The 18,281-nt window shown below is 54.2% G+C and overlaps 1 protein-coding gene across 1 annotated transcript in view; it reads left to right on the top strand.

Annotated features, from left to right (window-relative positions):
• The window catches only part of BMP7 (bone morphogenetic protein 7), an 87,320-nt gene extending 69,974 nt beyond the window's left edge, over positions 1-17,346 (top strand). Inside the window, exons 4-7 of the mRNA XM_047745765.1 lie at positions 3,352-3,549; positions 11,782-11,858; positions 13,276-13,386; positions 16,705-17,346. Of these exons, the coding sequence (XP_047601721.1) occupies positions 3,352-3,549; positions 11,782-11,858; positions 13,276-13,386; positions 16,705-16,854 (536 nt within the window). The 3' untranslated portion in view covers positions 16,855-17,346. The remainder of the gene's footprint in view (positions 1-3,351; positions 3,550-11,781; positions 11,859-13,275; positions 13,387-16,704) is intronic.
• Positions 17,347-18,281: the final 935 nt, after the last annotated feature.

Below are 18,281 nucleotides of genomic sequence, written 5' to 3'. Positions count from 1 at the left end.
TGTCCAGAAACTTCCAGGGTACCTCTCTTCCATTCATTGGCTGCATTGGGTCCTAGGCCCATCCTTGAGCCAATCACCGTGGCTGGAAGATTAGTTGTTCGTTAAACCACAGGCCCACCCCTTTGGCCAGGGCAGGGCCGCTAAGATACAAAGTCTGAAATGAAAATTGGGTTGGGTACCATAGAGAGGGGGCATGGGTGAGACAAATGGCCTCGTCCCCACTTTACAGATGAGGCCACTGAGGCCCCAGCATCCAACTTTACCTCTCTTGGCCCACACAGGGCAGTCAGTGGCAGATGCGAGTTTGGACCCTCCAGAAGTGTCCCTTCTTTTCCCCGTGTTTACTGATTGCTTCCCTGAGGCTGCAGGTCCCCGGGCCTGGCTGTGCTTGACCGCGGTGAGAGCCGGCCGGACACCCTCCCTCGGTGCTGCGCAGCCCGCTTGCAGCCCTCGGATTTACTGTACCTGGAACAGCATCAGGTTTTCAGGCGAGGCATTTTTATTTTGCCCTAAAAGCCTTCCAGGTGGGGCTAGGGCAAGATACAATTCCTAGGGGCTCCACTTTAATGGTTTCTTTTATAGAATCATTCATATTATAAATGCATGAACTCGAGGAAACCCTTGCTAAAGAATGCAGGAGAGCCGAACGTTCCAGGGGGTGAAGGTACAACAGTGGGGGGTGGGGGACGCTTGCTCTTTTAAACACGAGCTCTGAGAACACCAAAGAAAACCTCTGGTGCTGATCTGGGCCCCGGGAGGCTGGGTTTCCTGACTTGGGCCTGTCTGGGGGGCTCCAGGTGAAGTTAATTCCAGATGTCGATGGGCCCAGCACCCCCCAGAATCACTGCATTCATTGGCCTCTGACCCCTCCAACCTAGCTGGAGGTTATGTATTTCTGTCCCTCGTACACAGCCTGGGTCCAGACTCTGCTCGGTCCCTTCCAAGCTGGGTGTCCTTGGGCAGGCTGTTTGGCCTCTGGGCTGTTCTCTCATGAGTGACATCAGCTTTCCTTGCCCTGTCTCTTGCTTTATTTTCCTTTGGAATATTTATCACCCTGCAGCATGACATCCGGTACGTATCGGGCGGTGGCCTGCGCTGCTGGCCTGTTCTCCTCTCCCAGCCCCACCCCACCCAGCAGCAGAACACAGGACATGGTCCTTGTTCCATCTGCTTTCTTCTCTCTGTCTCTCAGGTCCTGTATCCTCTGGGTGTCCTCCTTCTTCCTCCCCAAGTTCGTTCCAGATCCTCCCTAACTGGGCACCCGGTGTGAACCCTGCCCTCTCCGTGGTGGAGACTGGATGTCTGGGCTCAGCCGTCAGTCCGCTGCCTAGCTACACCCTGTCCCCAGAGGAGCTCCTCCGTGTCACCCTGACCCACGCCCCGGGCCAGCGTTTCTCGAGCGTGTCTGACGTGCAAAGCTCTGTTCTGAGAAGCATCTGTGTGTTGAATGGCAGAGGCAGCACGTGAATCCGGGAAGTCTGGCACCAGGCCGGAACATGTTTGGTTCCGGATCCATCTCTCCCCGCTGGATCAGGGGCCACACACATGCTGGGCTGGTCCTGCCCACCCGCCAGTTTCCCTCCGGTGACAGGCGGACATTGCAAACAGCAGCCACTGAACCACACTGCGTTCTGTCTTCCATCCTCTCCTCCCCAGCCAATTCTCTCCACCTCACCCCAGCCCTGCCTCGGTTTCCCCACCTCTGTAAACGGCCCCTCCCTTCTTCCAGGTGCTTGGGCCCAGAGCGTGGAAGTCAGGGATGACTCTGCACCTTCTCACACTCTCTGTCTAGTCCCTCGGCAAATGCTGTCAGTTGTTTCTCTCCAAGTAGACCCAGGCTCTGTGGTTCTCGGCTTTGGATATGCTCTAGTTATGGGACTGTGAGCTGGAACTGGGAACGGTGCAGGGCATGTCCCTGTACATTTTCTTCTGCAACTTCCTGTGAGTCTGTAATCATTTCAAAACAAAACCTTCAACATAAATTCCAAAGACCGATTTGAAAAATGAATCACCGAGGATCTGACTGTCTCTGGCCAGCTCTGCTCCCCGCTGCCTGGGGCCAGCCCCATCCTTCTGCCTGGACTGCCCAGTAGCCTCCCACTGGCCCCCCAGGGGCACCCAAGGTGCTCTGTTAGAGACAACTCGGGGTGCCCCCTGCTCAGCTTGAACACCCCGTGGCTGCCACTTCGTGCCACTTTCTCAGCCCCCTGGTCCACAAACTGGGGGGCTTAAAGCACTAGGGTTTTGTCCCCGCAGTCTGGAGGCCGGAAGTCCCAGGGCTGTTCCCCTTCCAAAGGCTTGAGGAATGAGTCCTTACTTGCCTCTTCTGGCTTCTTTGGTGTTGGTGTTTGTTGGCTGCTTTCCCTCAGTGTGTGTGTGTGTGTGTACGTGTGTGTGTGTGTGTACACGCATGTGTGTGTTGGTGTCTCTGTGTCTTCACGTGGTCTTCCTCTAAGGACACCGGTCATTGGGTTAGCTGCCATCACCACCCTCGAGTCCGGTGTGACCTTATCTATGTCTGCGGAGATGCTATTTTCACAAATAAAGTCATACCCTGAGCTTCCAGGTAGACATGAATGGGGGGGGCACTGTTCAACTCAGGAAACGGAATAAAAGCAGAGTGCTTGCTGTTGTCTGCAAGACCCCACATGATCTGTGCTCCAGATAGTCCCCCTGATTTATCCCACTGATCCCTCCTTCGCCCCTCCTCACCCCCAGTCTGTGCTCTAACCCAGCGGCAGTCTCTTCCCTGTTTTTTGAACACCCCACCTCACTCCCACGTCCAAGCATTTACCTTTGCAGTACACTCTGCCCAGAATGCCTGTCCCCAGGACCCACATGGCTCCCTCCCTCGCTGTTACCCAGTCCTCTGCTCAAACAGCCTCTCCATGCCTAAGGTGGTCATCACTGGGCCTGTTTGCAACTGCTCCCACCCTCCTTGGGCAAACAGGGTTCTCCCACCTCTTGAAATTGGGTGGATCACATGACCTGCTTTGGCCAATGAAATGTAAGGGGCACTTTCATTAGCCGGAGCCCGCAAACCTCAGCCAGGTTCCTACACTGTGTGCACACGTATCAGCAGGGGCTACTGTGGTCTGTGCTGCCCGCCTGCCCCCCTGCCCCACTGCATGCACACCCAGAGGACCCCTCTGTGTGCTTCCCTGCTGTGTTCCAAGCCCCTGAGCAACCTGGCATAGAGTAAATGCTGAATAAGCACTTGCTAGATGGACTGATAGCAGGTGCATGAGTGGATCGAGAGGCGCGGGCGACGTGACGCCCACGCAGCCCCTCCCCGCGCACTGTTTCTCCTCTGAAATTGATCTTCTGTGCATTTGCCTGCTTCCTATCTAGGGCAGAGCATCAACCCCAAGCTGGCGGGCCTGATCGGGCGCCACGGGCCGCAGAACAAGCAGCCCTTCATGGTGGCCTTCTTCAAGGCCACGGAGGTCCACCTTCGCAGTACCCGCTCCACGGGGGGCAAGCAGCGCAGCCAGAACCGCTCCAAGACGCCCAAGAACCAGGAAGCCCTACGGGTGGCCAACGTGGCAGGTATGCCTGGGAGGCAGGAGGGTTAATGCACGGACCCCGGGAACCCACAGTAGGACCCCGGTAGGCTTGTGACTCAAAATCCCATCCTGCGCGGAGCTCACCACCTTAACTGTGTGTAAGTAGTAAGTTCATTTTGAAAGGCACGTAGCCAAGCATTAGTAGAACGATGCCAGTCGTGTAAATTTCCGAGTAGTCAAAATGACAGGTACAAATAAATGAAAGAAAGCTCTAGAAACGTGAAGCGGGAAGACACCACACCACCTTCCCAGGGAGGCGCTACTTGTGAGTGAAAAGGAATCAAAATGGGGGCGTTTGCTCTGTTTTCAATTTTAGTTCTTAAAGCGAAAGATGCTTGAAACTCATGGCTCCTTTGACTAATGGGTGGTAGTGAGTTTTTTGTGTATTATTTGGGATACTTTTAGGTTTGTTTGAAATGTTTTGTTTTTATAAGTAAAAAAAACGAGCACTAGATCTTTCAGTGTATCTTAGGGGGTACTTTTCGGTTCATTGCCATGATGCATTATTGTAAGTAAAAACAAATTAAAAATAAAGGTAGCATTTTCATAGCTAGCAATTCAAAGACTAGGAGGAAGTACTGGCTAGTGGGTGACTTCGGGGCCGGAGACATTTATAGGTACTTGCTGTAGGGTGTGCGTGGTGTTCTGTGGTTCTTGAGGCTCTGAGGAGGATGGCCTCCCATCTGATAGCAGGGGCAGACGTGGGGCTCAGAGAGGTTAAGTAACTTGTCCACGTGCACAAAGCAAGTGAGAGGCAGCCCTGGGATTTGAGCCTGCTTGGCTTCGCCAGGATGCGCTCTGGTGCCCCCAGTGATCCTTTTAAGTATCTTCTGATGATTTACCAGGCATTTGCTGAGCCTCACTTGGGCCTACCTTTGCCATCCTCGGGGCTTGGCTGCCGCGTGGTCCTTTTCTCTCCAGGCTGACCAGGCCCCAGGATGTTGCTGGCATCCTGTGGCCTGGGGTTGCTGGGATGAGTTTGGGAGCTGGGTGGGCCTGCACCGGCCTCTTCAGCACTGGGGATGCCTGTGGCCTGCAGGCCCACATCCCGACCTGCCCCACGATCTCCAGCACATGGAGCGCCGCCTCTGAAATGATGCACCTCGATGCCGATAACTTCACCACCAAACCATTTTCCCCACAGACTGTGGAAATGACCACCCAGATCCCAAGAGCCCAGCTTGTGGCTGAAAGAAAACTCCTGCCTCGTCCCCTCACCGGGGCCAGCTGTGAGGCTGTCTGAGGGGTGCTCCCTCAGCTCCCCGTGTCTTAATCCTTGGGACTGGTGAATGCCTTACCTTACAAGGCACAGGGGGCCAAGGCTGCCAGTAGGATGCGGGTTACCATCAGCAGACTGTAGAATAGGGAGATAAGCCGGGATGGCCAGGCGGGCCCAGCATCCCACTGGAATCACGGGGGTCCTTCTGGAGGGAGAATCCAGCCTCACGTGGTCAGAGAGCTGTGAGGCCAGAGGAGAACGGAGAGGTGTGACATCACCTGCTTTGGAGGTGGGGACGGGGTGTGGCATACGAGAAGGCGGGTGGCTTTTAGAAGCCGGAAGAGACAAGGAAGTGGATGTCTCCCTGAGCCTCCAGAAGGAAGACCGCCCCCTGACCCCTAGATTCGAGCCCGCGTTGGACCTCCGAACCACAGAGCTAGAAGGTGATGAACGGGCATTGTTTCCAGCCGCCGCGTCTGGGATCGTTCGTTAACGCAGCCGTAGGAAGCGGAGCCACTATGTTTTACAGGGTGGTTTATGCCGCACAACCCTGTGCCATCTCAGGGCTCGGGGTGGGCTCCAAAGCCAGGCAGGGTCCGCAGCGGGAACCATGCTGCCGGCCACGTGGGGAACTCGGAGCTGAGTTCCTTAGCTCTGCCCGCTCCTGGGCCCTGAGGCTGGCCCAGAGGGGCATGTTCAGGGGCGCATGGTGGCCAAGAAGCCCCCACTCCCAGACTAACCTTATATTAGCATCAGCTAATTTGGGTTCACATAGCCAGTTTTTACATTTCTCTTTATTTTCCTTTTTGAAGGCAAAGAAAGGACTGGTCGCTTATGCTTGGTGGAGTTTTTAGAACAGGGTTTCCTGACCCCACGGGCCCCAGATGGCTTCAGTGTCTCTGAAGCTGGTGTGCAGGGACTCTGCAAGGCTTCTTCACGGGCCGGTGCATCTGCTCTGCTTTTAGGCTTCTCGGAAGGCTCTGCAAGGCCTCCTGTCGAAAATCCTGCGGAATCCCTTAATTTGCAGTGGAAACCTCTTCTGTGTTGGCTCTAGCTGTTGGGGTCCCCTGGGGAAAGCCCAGCTATGGATCACCCTCGGGGTCTGGGCCAGGCTGGAGGTGGCTGTCCCTTATTAACAGGCCTAGGATGGTGACTAGGGGATGGACACGTCCTGGAGGAGGGAGCTGCAGAGAAGGATGCCCCACCAAGAGCTCGGGGACCAGCAGGTACCCCGAGGCCTGGCTGGGTCCGCTGGACCAGAGTGATCCAGGCAGTGGGACCCACGGGCAGAGAGGCCTAGGGTGAGAAGCAGTGGGGCTCCTTTGAGGGGAGAGGGAGGCCGTGGAACAGGAGGAGGGTGGGGCTGGCAAGGTGAGTGAGATCAGGAGTTCCCTTAAGAGTCACATCTTGAGTTTGAATTTCATCCAAAACAAATTTGGAAGCCTTTGCAGAGCTTTAAGCTGTGGTGTGGGGGCAGGGATGATCAGATGATCCTCCTGGCTGTGCTGAGAATGGCGGGGAGCAGGGTGGGGTGCTCAGGAAGGATCAGATGCCAGGTTTCTTTCCATATCAGCCAGGCAGCATGTGACGGCACAATCCATCCTGCAGACTCCAGCATCTTGTAGGCCTGCCGGATGTAATGAAGGCAGAGGGACCAGGCCTCACGCAGAATTCGACACCCGATTTCCTCCTGCATCCACACCAAACACTCCATTTACATAATCCCCAGGACGGGGCTCTCACTCCCTCACATGGCAGCCGTTCTAGCTTGCCTGGAATCTGCCTCCATCCTGGGACTTTCTACTTCCTAGTCCTTTTGGCAGTTCGTCTCAATCCTTCCCGGAAATTTAATTTTTAAAAAAATACCAAGGCCTGCCCCTCCCCTCCCACCCCAAGGCTTGGTGAACCAGAATGTCTGAATGTGTGTGTACGCATACATACACGTCCTTTTGAAGGGCTTTACCTCACGTGGTGGCTGGTATCCTGCTGAACCCTCTCACGTGCTGGCCCTTCATGTGTAGGAGGGACACACGCCCCTGCCTGTGGTCCGCTGCGAGGTCCCTGTAGGCTGATCACCCCCCACCCTGCCCCAGAGCCTTCCCCTGCTCTTAGGGGTGTAGTTTGGGGTTGAAAGACTGCGTCCCACTTTTTTCTCCTCTCCCACGTTTGCACCCAACCTCCTAGGAATTAAGCATCTTCCCCAAATGATCTGGGGGTTGTAACTTGTGAGCTGCTCGGGCAGGGGCTGGTCGAGGCAGATGAGGAATCTGCGTGGGTTCAGGGGGCCAGACCAGAGGGATGGGGGAGCTGGGAGTCTCCTTTGCGGGCATCTCTTCTTCCCTGTCCTAGTCTTTCTGCTAATATGAGGGCGTCAGGAAACAGGACTTTGACCGCTTTCTCCCAGAGCAGCCCCACAATCCAAGGAGGCCTAGAGAGGTAGTGCAGGTGGCTGGGTCTTTGGTGGCAGGGCCAGCACCCATCCCCCACTGACACCCACAGCTGGGCTTACAGGCTGCTCACAAAATCCAAATCCTGTTGGATTTCAATGTCTTGGGTTTCAACATTAAGCCAAATATCATTGCTTTGCTTGAAGATAGGGTTGGGAAAAGTAACTCTCAGGCCTACACCTGCCCTGCCTCTGCTCACGGCAGACATTACTAATCAATGGTAGCACCTTCTTTTCACTGAACCTCCCAAAGCTTCCAGTCCTTGTTTACTCATGACATCAAGCAGCCAGCAGTGTTGGCACTTGATGTGAAACTTCTTTGCCACATCCCTGTCCCGAGCTAACATGTTTGGTCCTTCCACATCACTGCCTGAGGGATGCTCTCCCTCCTTTCCCTCTGCCTTCCACCTCCCTCCAGTGAAGAGGGAGAAGGAGGCTGCGCACTGACGGTGCTACCTGCGGCTGCGGGCATGGCCACAGTGATGGAGTCCGTCTTTGGACTTCCACTCAGTGCATTCTAGACAGTGTTCCAGATGGTCCGATAGATCTCTTGAGGCTCTTCTCTGATGGCTCCCTTGACCTTTACCTTCATATCTTAATTACCACCCAACCCTCCAGAGGCCCTCGTACCCCTACAGCTAGCACCCCAGGCCCCCATTCCTTCTTTGTCCTCCCCTGGCGCCCAGCCTTGGAAGTCAGTCCAGCAAAGTAGACCTTCCGCCCCTCCCACACTGCCTGCTGCTGAGCCCCGCTCATGCCTCTTCATCCTTAGAAGGCTCTAGTGCCTGCCTCTCTGTCCTTGGTCAGCAGCTACTGTGGTTAGGGTTCTTGCTGACCTTCTCGGTCATGGAGGGCACCCTCCTCTCCATTCCCCTACATCCTCGTCATGGAATTTTCCTCCTTTGGATGCTTCTCTGACTGGCTCGTTTCCTTCTGGTTTTAACACAAACATCACTTCTTCGGAAGAACCTTCTGTGAGCACCCTCCATCCCACAGCCTCCCTGGCAGCGCACCCTCCTCTTCTGTCTTGTTCTCCACCTCGACAGGATGCAGATTCTGTTTACTCACTGGCTTACTGTCTGCCTCTGTCACTGGAAGACAAGTGCCCCCAGGGCAGGGCTTTGTTTTGTTCATACCTGTAGCTCTGATGCCTAAAACAGCATCTATAAACCAGTAGACACTCAGTAATGGTTTGTATGAATGGATGGATGGATGGATGGATGCATGGATGGATGGATGGATGGATGGATGGATGGATAGATGGATAGATGCATGGACGGATTGTTGGATGGATGGATGGATGGATGGATGGATGGATGGATAGATGTATGGATGGATGTATGGATGGATGAATGAAAAGATGGATGGATGCATGGAAAGATGAATGGATAGATGGATGGATGGATGGGTGCATGGATGGAGCACTAGGTACTGAGGTGGTGAGACTGTGCCCACCCCACCCTCACTAAGGCCATCTCAGGAGCTCTGAATGTCCCTGAGGGCCAGGTCCCTCCTGTAAAGACACATGTAATTCTGTCATAATGAATTCAATGTGATTTTTCTCACTGGTTTGCAAATCTTTAAAAATTGCTTTGCTGAACTGTAGATATAAGGATATGTACAAAATCAGGAGTATACACAGAGGCTGGTGGCGGTGGAAGTTGCACGGGATTGAACCCACCCAGCCTTGCATATGTGCTCATCTCAGACCTACGCATTTCTGGAAAGCCTGTTGGAGACCATTTTCTTTTTCTTTTTTTTTTTTTTAAAGATTTTATTTATTTATTTGAGAGAGAGACAGTGAGAGAGAGCATGAGCGAGGAGAAGGTCAGAGGGAGAAGCAGACTCCCCATGGAGCTGGGAGCCCGATGTGGGACTCGATCCCGGGACCCCGGGATCATGACCTGAGCCGAAGGCAGTCGTCCAACCAACTGAGCCACCCAGGCGTCCCTGGAGACCATTTTCTGATTGCTGTGCCCTCTGCTGCCCTCCCTCCCTGTCTTTTTCTCCTTGACCTTGTTCTTCCTTCTCTTTCTCCTTCCCACCCTCACTCCCCTCCCTCACCACTTCATTTCAGATTTGTTCCTAGCCTCGGAGTAGCCCTGGTGCCTGTACATTCATTACTTCTAGGACAACATAACGCCCAGCAGGCGTCCAAGGAGATCTTCCTAACTTACAGTGTGTGGTCGCCACGTGTGGCTCACACCCATTTCAACACAGATGGGGAAGTTGAGGTCCAGGGAAGGGAATTCAGTGATATCCTTTTTATCTTATTGTCTCTCATTAACCTAGAAACCATACAGTTAGAATTCCTGGGGACAGCAGGAAACCGACGGGTATTTCACTTCTTCCAAACGTGGCTTGTTGTTGGGTTTGGAGAAAGCAGTCATTAACTCCAAATGGTTAAAGGGTGTGGGTGGGGTATGAAGTGTGTATATAGTTTTAACCTTTCCTCGCAGGTGGGCTGGAAAGATAATAATCAGCATCTGATGGCTATGAGCTGAGCATTGTGCTAAACAGATTTGAACACACACGGCTGCCCCAGTAGGCACTTGCTCCTCGCTCTGCAGACCCCAAGGTCTAGGGGAACTAGGGTCTGGCTCCGGAGCTGGAGCCACACCCCCTTGCCTGGTTCTGACCCACTGGTCAGACTCCACTCGGGAGCTGGTGTGCTCTGGGGTCTACATCACCAGGGTCTTACCTGGGCTCTAGCTGACAACCACCCCCACACCAGATGCACCTTTCCAGGCAGGAGCCCTTGGGTAGTTTGGCTGCAAGTCTCAGAAACACAGATCAGGTGGCTTCAACCACTAGGAAAGCCACTGACTCCCAGTACCAAGGATGGGTGGGCATGAGGGTTGGTTGATCCAGAAAGTCAACAAGAATGAAAGCCCTGGCTTTCTGTCCTTGTCCCCCATGTTCAGTGTTGGCTTTTCCTCAAGGCTGTGGCTGTATGTAACCATCCATGCTCCTCCTTTGCTGTTCCCAGGCAACAGGGGCCAGAGATGAGCATCTTTTCTCATGGTCTTCCTTACAAATTAGGAAACTTTTTCCAGAAACCCCCAGCATGCTGCCACCATGTCCTTTTGGCTTGAATGGGATCATTTGCTCTTATCTGAACCAATCCTCACTCCAAGGACGAGATAAGAGCTGGTGAGCTCAGTCCCGGCTTCTGAACCAGTCAGTGACAAGGGCTGGGGTTGCCACAAACCCCTGAGGCCACCAGGAGGGCCACTCTCCTAGCCATCCGAGAGAACTGACCGGGCAGGGAGAAATAGGTGTGTTGGATGGCTCCCAAGTGCAGGTCAGGCGAGCAGACAACCCTGGATCGTCTCTTGGACTTTCCTCTCCACCCTGTGAGCCGTTCCTGTGTCCTTCACCCACTGGTGTGCGTTACCTTCTGAGACACTGAGGCCTGGAAGGATCACAGCCATAGACAGAGGCATTGACTTCTTTATTTGTGTGTTAATGACACAAATATTGGTAGACACTGGGCTCTGGGGACCCAGTGGTGACCTCACAGTGTCAAAGAGGTAACATTCGAGGGGAGACATGAATATCAAGTAGAGCCAGACTCAGAAAGATTACAAGAAGAAGCATTTCGGGTGGATGAGATAGCAAGTGCAAATGTCCTGAGGTAGGAACAGGCTTGGTAGTACATCCACAGCACAGAAAGAAGACTGTGGCTTAGGAATCGGGGCCATATTGGGCCATACAGGCCAAGGGCAGGTGTTGAGACATTGCTCTGAGCATGAAAGAAAACCCTAGAAAATTCTAGCTGGAGGAAAGACAAGTCATAGATAAGGGAAGAAAATATCCATAGCTGTAAGATGAAAAATTGTGCAAGAACACCAGAATGTGTGTGTGTGTGTGTGTGTGTGTGTGTGAGGGGGGCGGTGGGGGCAGAGCTTCCTCCATGTTTCCAGGTGCTCAAACCCTAGCCCAGATGCCTGCAAACATTACATACTTCTGGAAAACCCCAGTGCATAGTTTTCGCTCCTCAAAGAAACCTCAGTACTGGTATGTCTCTCTGGGAGGTCAGTGGAATTGGCCTTTCCACCCTCTCATTTCTTCCTGGTGGTGGGGACTTTGTACCAGGCCCGGTCTGTGCCCCTCCCTGCTGCCCTTGAAGAGGGGGGAGCCTCGCAAGGCAGGCCGGCCTCGGCCGGTGAGCTTGGCCAGAGGCAGACCCCTCTGAGCAGGCCCCCGCAGCCAGCATGGTGGCACATGGGTTCCTATATGGAGTCCTGGCAGCGGTCAGCATCCAGACAACACCTGTGCACCGAAAGGCCAAGGTCAACAGACGGATCCGGAGAGTTCTAGGGGCTAAGATGGTACAAGAGGGATGGGGGTGACGGCGCTGCCTACCCAGGTCGTTTGCTAGGGATGAAAATGAGTTCTAAGGCTACGGGTCCTCAAGCGGCTGTTGTGTTGAAACGTCTCCTAGCTGAGTCTGTCTGTGTTCACACCACTGCCTTGGACTGAGGGAGCCTTACGGCGTGTGTGTGTTTCCTCTCCCCTGCCCGCACCCCTGTCTCCCGCCAATGCAGAAAACAGCAGCAGCGACCAGAGGCAGGCATGCAAGAAGCACGAGCTGTATGTCAGCTTCCGTGACCTGGGCTGGCAGGTAAGGACGGGGGCCCCGGTGGCGGGGGCTCCGGCGTGGGCGTCCCTGCGCTCCCCCCACAGCAGCGGGCCTGCGTCCCGTGTGTGCAGTGAGTCACGTTTCTCACCAGAATCAAGAGTTCTAAGCAGGGTGGAGACGTCAGGTTGAGGGTACAGGGACGCCTCGTGGCACGCAAGAGTAGAAACTTGGGGGGGATTCAGGAGAGAACCAGGAGCCCCCATACTCTGGACTCTGAGCCTCATTCGCTGTGGGAACTTGAACTCCATCCTGCAGCTGGCTGCTCCTCTCTGATGGGGCAGAGCCCGTCGCCTGCAGGGTCCCCCCCGCCACCGCTGCTCTGTCCATCCCTCCCCTTCCATGATTCAGATCCCCCGGGGCAGGGGTGCATTGGCCCAGCTCGGGTTGGGTGCTTGGTCCTGCCCCTGTCACCTGTTTGGGGATGAGCTTGTGTCATAGGACCGTGACAGCTCCTTCCGGAATGATTCGGATGGAATGGGACTAAGGGCAGGGGATGAATCCTAGGACAGGCATGAGGGTCACACACTCTAATGACTGTTTATGAGCGTCTCTGACATTCTGGGCGCTCTTCCAGGCCCAGGAGACGCAGCAGGGAGCGTGACCCTCTGCCTGCCCTCATGGAGCTCAAATATCCAGAATGGGGCTTTGAGATCCCCGAGACCAGTGGTTTTGTTGTCCACTCCTCAGCGGGCTTGTGGTTCGGTGGGGGAGTCTGGATCCCTCCCTGGGGACCATACAAGTAGCGGGACAGTAGCCCACAGCCCGTGTGGAGCCCTCCCGTGGGTCTGTGCCCCGCGGGGCGCCTGGCCGTGCCTGCGTCCTGGTGCTGGAGTCCGACCCAGACTCCAGCTCCTCTGCAGACAGAGTCCACGGACTTGAGTCCGTAGGGGTGTGCGTGCTATCTGAACGGCATCCCCAGGTGGACCCATCCCTAAAGGCAGGCCTGGCTGTGAGCGTCCTTGACCAAGCCATGCATGTGCACCAGGCGCGGGCGGGCTCGTCTACACAGTCATTTCATTCTCAGTGTTGAGGGTGAGTCGTCGCTCTCCCACATTGCTCAAAGCAAACTGCCAACTTGAACCACCTCTCACAGAGCTAGAGTTGACGCCCCCCCTTATCCCCCACCCCCGCCCCGGTCACACGTCTCTGGGCCACCTCCCAGCAAGGCCATGCGGGCGTCCTTTCTGGGCTCAGCCCAGCCCCTGGGTGGTCTTCGCCTCATTTTGCCTTCTGTGGGGACTGTGATCGTCCAGCCTCCGCTTCTCCTGCTTCTGTGGGACCCCCAGCTGCTTAGGATGGTGTGGGCTGTGTCTTTGTCCCCTGGAAGCACGGAGCCTGGCCCGCAGGAGGGGGTTGGGGCGTGAGGGGTCATGTGGGGCTCATGCTGTCCCTCCTGCAGGACTGGATCATCGCTCCTGAAGGCTATGCTGCTTACTACTGTGAGGGCGAGTGTGCCTTTCCTCTGAACTCCTACATGAACGCCACCAACCACGCCATCGTGCAGACGCTGGTGAGTGTGGCTTGCACGCCCTCTGGGCGGGCTCAGCCGGGGCAGGGGCGCACAGGACTCAGCCTAGCACTCCTCTGGACTGGGGCCCTGACTTTTCATGGGCCTTGGGCTCTCCTCCTGGAGTAAGCCCCTTCCTCCATTAAAAAAAAAAAGAGAGAAAAGAGAAGAAGAGAAAAGTTTAAAATCAGACTTTATAACAGCATTGGCGTAAAGATGTGTGTAGTCTCTGACCCCAAAGTTCACAGATTCCTCCCAATCCGGAAAGAAAGAAGAGCAGTTGGGGCTCCTAAAGGAATCTTGGATAATGTCCCTGCGCCTCATGGTGACGTTAGCCCTGGCCCTGCCTCTCTCTGGCCGACTGTTCTCGGTTGCCCACATGTCTGCTCGTCACCCATGAGTGTCCCCACCCCTGGGCCCCAAAGTCCGCGCTTCCGTGGGTTCAGGCCGGCTCGAGAGCCCATCCCTCCCCCTCGCCCCCGAGCTCAGGTCTTTGCTTCCTAGCCTTGATCTTTGGGGTTCAGCCATCCAAGGGCATCTCCTGCAGGTAGACGCCGCACTGGGAGCTGAGGACACCGCAGGGAGCAGCCCAGACCTGTTCCCTGCCCTTGGGGCTCAGTTTCCAGGGAGAGAAGTAGTCAGGTGAGCAAAGGAGGAAGGGGGAGGAAGCTGGTAGACAGGACCACAGGGCCAGAGAGATGGGGTGGGGCAGGGGCCTTTTCAGGCTGAACTTCCTTGGGATCCTTGGAGGATTCACTGTGATAAGAAGATAAGCTCTTAACAGGGTACCCAGCCCTGCTGACTCTTGGAAGAAATGATTAACAACTCTACAGAAAACAGCAACAGTGATAAAAAATTCAGAACTTGGTTCTTTGGCCTAGAATCTGAGGCTCAGGGGTCTTGGTTACCTAGCTCGTTGCCATGAACATCATGGGGGCCTTTCCAGGGCTTGAATGCTCCTGGTGATGGAGAGCTCACGACCTGGGGCCATCCCTTCTGTCCTACAATTCTGTTTGTTCTGAAGCTTTTGGCTTCTTTTATTTAGTGGCAAACTTGTTCCTGCCCCACATGTTATGTCTTGGGAAAAAAGTCCCCCTATTCCTTTCATTTGGACCTCTGTCTGCCCTTCGAGGGAAGGCTTCTCTGGCTTCTCTTTTAGCCATGATTTTCCAAGGCCCTTCCTTCCCCAGAGGTAAACTCTGAAGTCCTGCTTGGGATTGAAAGGCCTTGGTCTGGAAACGAATAGTGCTCCCAACCTGTTTCTTGGCCTGTTCTCCCATGCCTGCGTGCACCCTAGGGTCTGGCCCTGATGCCCCTGGGAGGTGCCGGGGGGCCTCCCACCTGCCAAGGGCACACCTCTACCCTCCGACCTGCTTCATGGCCCATACAGGGGGACCCTGGCTGTCTCCGATCACCCACTCAGTCCGCGTGTCACGAAGGAGCTCTGGAATCAGAACGAGCTAATTATTCTGCAAAGAAATTCTGTGGTCCTGCTTAAAAAGGGGGAAGGGAGGGAAAAATAAAGTAAGACGAAAATCGAGAGGGAGGCAAGCCATAAGAGACTCTGAGCTCTAGGAAACTGAGGGCTGCTGGAAGGGAGGTGGGTGGGACAACGGGGTCACTGGGGGATGGACATGAAGGAGGGCACTTGGCCGAATGAGCACTGGATGTTGTAGACAACTGATGAGTCACGAAATTCTACCTCTGAAGCAAATAAAAAAGGGGGGGGGATCCTTGCCTTTGGGGGTCCTGGTGGAAAACACAGGAAATGAGCTGATGTCTGGGATTTGCTTTCAAATTATTCAAGGATGGAGGAGCTGGGGGGAAGGTTTAGATTTGTAAGGTTTGAAATCATCCATAATAAAAAGCTTCTAAGTGTGCTGTCTTATGTCAGAGGTCACAGGCTGGAGGCTTCCAGAATGCTTTCACTTGGCATGCGCAGTGTGTTGGAAACCTGGAGGTTTCATATGCAAACAAAGCAGAACTAAATCCCTGGCCTGTCCTGGACACTGGGCACACCCAGCTGCACTGGCCTTGATTGGCCGAGGTCAGCAGGCAGCATCTGCCTTGGGTTTGCCCCAACCCTCACTATCCCCTCTTGTCTTACTCCTTGCCTCCTTCACTCGTCGGGTGGTGCCTGCGTGTCCCCTTCGGGCCTTTGAGTTTGTTTGCCACCCCTACCCCCGCCTTTGTCTGCTGTGAGGTGCATAGAATCCCAGAGCAGGAAGGAGCAGTAAACCCGAGCGGCATCTGGCTTCATCCCTTCACCCATCCCTTCTAGACCCCCTTCTTTCTCACGGACGTCCAACCAAGTGTTTGCCCAGTTTTGTCCTCCAAGTTTTACTGCTCAAGAGGCAGAAGCATCTAGGACAATTTAGACCTGCACCATCTGATCCGGTGACCACTTTTACACGTGGCTCTTGAGCGCTGGAAATATGGCCGATCTGAATCAAGGTGCTTTGTCAGTGTAAAATACACGCTAGGTTTTAAACACTTAGTGCAGAAAAAAAAAAAAAAAGATTCTTTGTGGTAAGTTGATAAGTGATAAGTGATAAGTGATAAGTTGAAACGATAATATGTTTGAGATACCAGGTTAAATGAAATACTGTATTTAATTTTACCTATTTCTTCTTCATCTTTCCAAATGTGGCCGCTAGAATGTTTTAAATTACACGTGTGACTTTCATTGTGTTTTTCTTGGACAGGACAGGTCTAGCCCAGAGGTCAGCCGCCTTTCTCTGAAAAAGGCCAGATGGTAAATATTTTTAGCCTTGTGAGTCAGAAGGCCTCTGTTGCATCTCCTAAGCTCACGCCTTCGCAGGGTAGAGGCAGCCCTGGGTACTCTGGAACCCGTGGGCTTGGCCGGGTCCTAATAAAACTTTATTCACAAAACCAGGCCTCGGGACGGGATTTGACCTGCTGACCCACTCTGTCTAACTCCACTAGGGACAGATCTGCCTCCCAGGAGACATTTGGCAATGTCTGGAGACGTTTTGGGCGGTCGTGGTTGGGGGCTGAGGGTCTCTGGCTCCTGGTGGTGGAGCAGAGAGACGCGGTGAACACTGTGCGGTGCGTAAGACCGCGGGGTGGTGGAGAGCCACCTGGCCGCTAACTCCCCAGCTGTGGACACCTCTGTGCTCTGGTCTCCTGGTCTGTGCACCAGAGGTTATGTGTCACGGGCCAGAACTGGAAGTGTGACGTGTGGTCACTCTCAAGGGGGAGTATCACGTGCGTCATTTTGTCTAAGCAGCTGGCGTTCCTTATAGAATGGGAGTAGGGACCCAGCGCTGCTCACCAATGCCGCCATTCTTTGTGTTCCAGGTCCATTTCATCAACCCCGAAACGGTGCCCAAGCCGTGCTGTGCCCCCACTCAGCTCAACGCCATCTCAGTCCTCTACTTCGACGACAGCTCCAATGTCATCCTGAAGAAATACAGAAACATGGTCGTCCGAGCCTGTGGCTGCCACTAGCACCTCACAGAGGTCAGACCCGCTGGCACTACACTGTTCTGGAGTCCTTGGTCTCCCACCACCCAGTGCCTCCCACCACCCAGCACCGCAATTGCCTTTCAAGAGACCTGCCCCGCCCCCATCCCCGACCTTAAGGGCGTAGGAGGATTAAGGAATTGGAGAGGCAAATGCCTTTTGATCAGGTTTTCATCAGCCTCCTATGGACAAGATCCTACACGCTGCTACAGGCAAAACCTAAAGGAAAGAAAATATATAAAGAAAAATTGCCCGGCCCTGATCATTGGCTGTGAAGTGTCAGCCATGCACTGACTCGTTCCCAGGGGTCATTAGGAGCACCCTTCAGCCAGGCCACCCAGCAGCAGGAGGAAGGGGGCATGGCGAGGGGTGGGCACGTTTGTGTCTGTGTGCAAGGAAAGTTGACACGGAAGTTCCTGTAATAAATGTCACAATAAAACGAATGAATGAAAATGGTTAGGATGTTACAGATATATTTTCCTAAACAATTTATCCCCATTTCTTGGTTTACTCTGACTTCATAAACAGAAGCCATGGCCGGCGGAGGCAGGGGAGGCCCCCTCTCCGTTCCATTCTGGTTTCATTCTGAGGCTTGCCGAGGCCTGCTGTTTACATAGACTTGCCCAAATCCAAGATTTGACTGGGAAGGGAGAGGGCAAATTTCTGCTTGGAGGAGGGGATGTGTTAACCTTGAAGGAAAAATATGTCCCGTCCTTCAGTTGGGTGCATGGTGGCGGAAATTAAAATAGGCGTGAGAAGCGCCAACAGATGGTTGGAATTGGTTTTGTAGCTCTCCTAGTGGTAGAAAATCAACCTGGAATGACAGGGCGGAAGGGACAGCAGTTGGGAGAGCCCACACCTTGACTCTGAACTCTAGCTAACATGGCCTATTTTAAGAAGTGTCAATGAACCCTCACTCTAGATGGGGGTGGGGTGAGCAGGCATGCCGTCCCTCCCCCAGGTGGGTTCCCCTGTTGGTCATGATTAGCAGCATTCTGGAGTCCAGGTGCCAGCCAGGGTCGCTGTAGCCACTGTTCTCATTTGCAGACCCCTACAAGCACTCTGCAAACTATCAGCTCCTTGAGGTAAGGAGCAGATGGCATGGTGGAGATCTGCTAGGTGCAGGATATGGTGGACGTGAATCTCAAATGGAAGGATCTAGACACTGCCTTGAGAGTGACGTCCTAATTGAGCCTTCCAATTCAAAGGTGCCATCTCTGATGTGGCTCTTGGCGTGAGCCTCACTGGCCTTGGCCTGTGGGTCCCCTAAATGCTGTGCACCCAGCCTCCAGCTGCAATGTAGGCCTTGTGGAGCTCTGGTCTGTCTGTAAACAAAGAGCAGGGTTACCCAGGTGAGGCCTGTGCCCCTGGAACCCGGTCCAGCAGGGAATCATTTCTCCATCTTGATTAAG

The sequence above is a fragment of the Lutra lutra genome, chromosome 9 (genome assembly GCF_902655055.1).
Source record: "Lutra lutra chromosome 9, mLutLut1.2, whole genome shotgun sequence".
Lineage (NCBI taxonomy): Eukaryota > Metazoa > Chordata > Mammalia > Carnivora > Mustelidae > Lutra > Lutra lutra.
The sequence above is the reverse complement of the archived record's forward strand: the minus strand, read 5'-3'. Positions and strand labels throughout refer to the sequence as shown.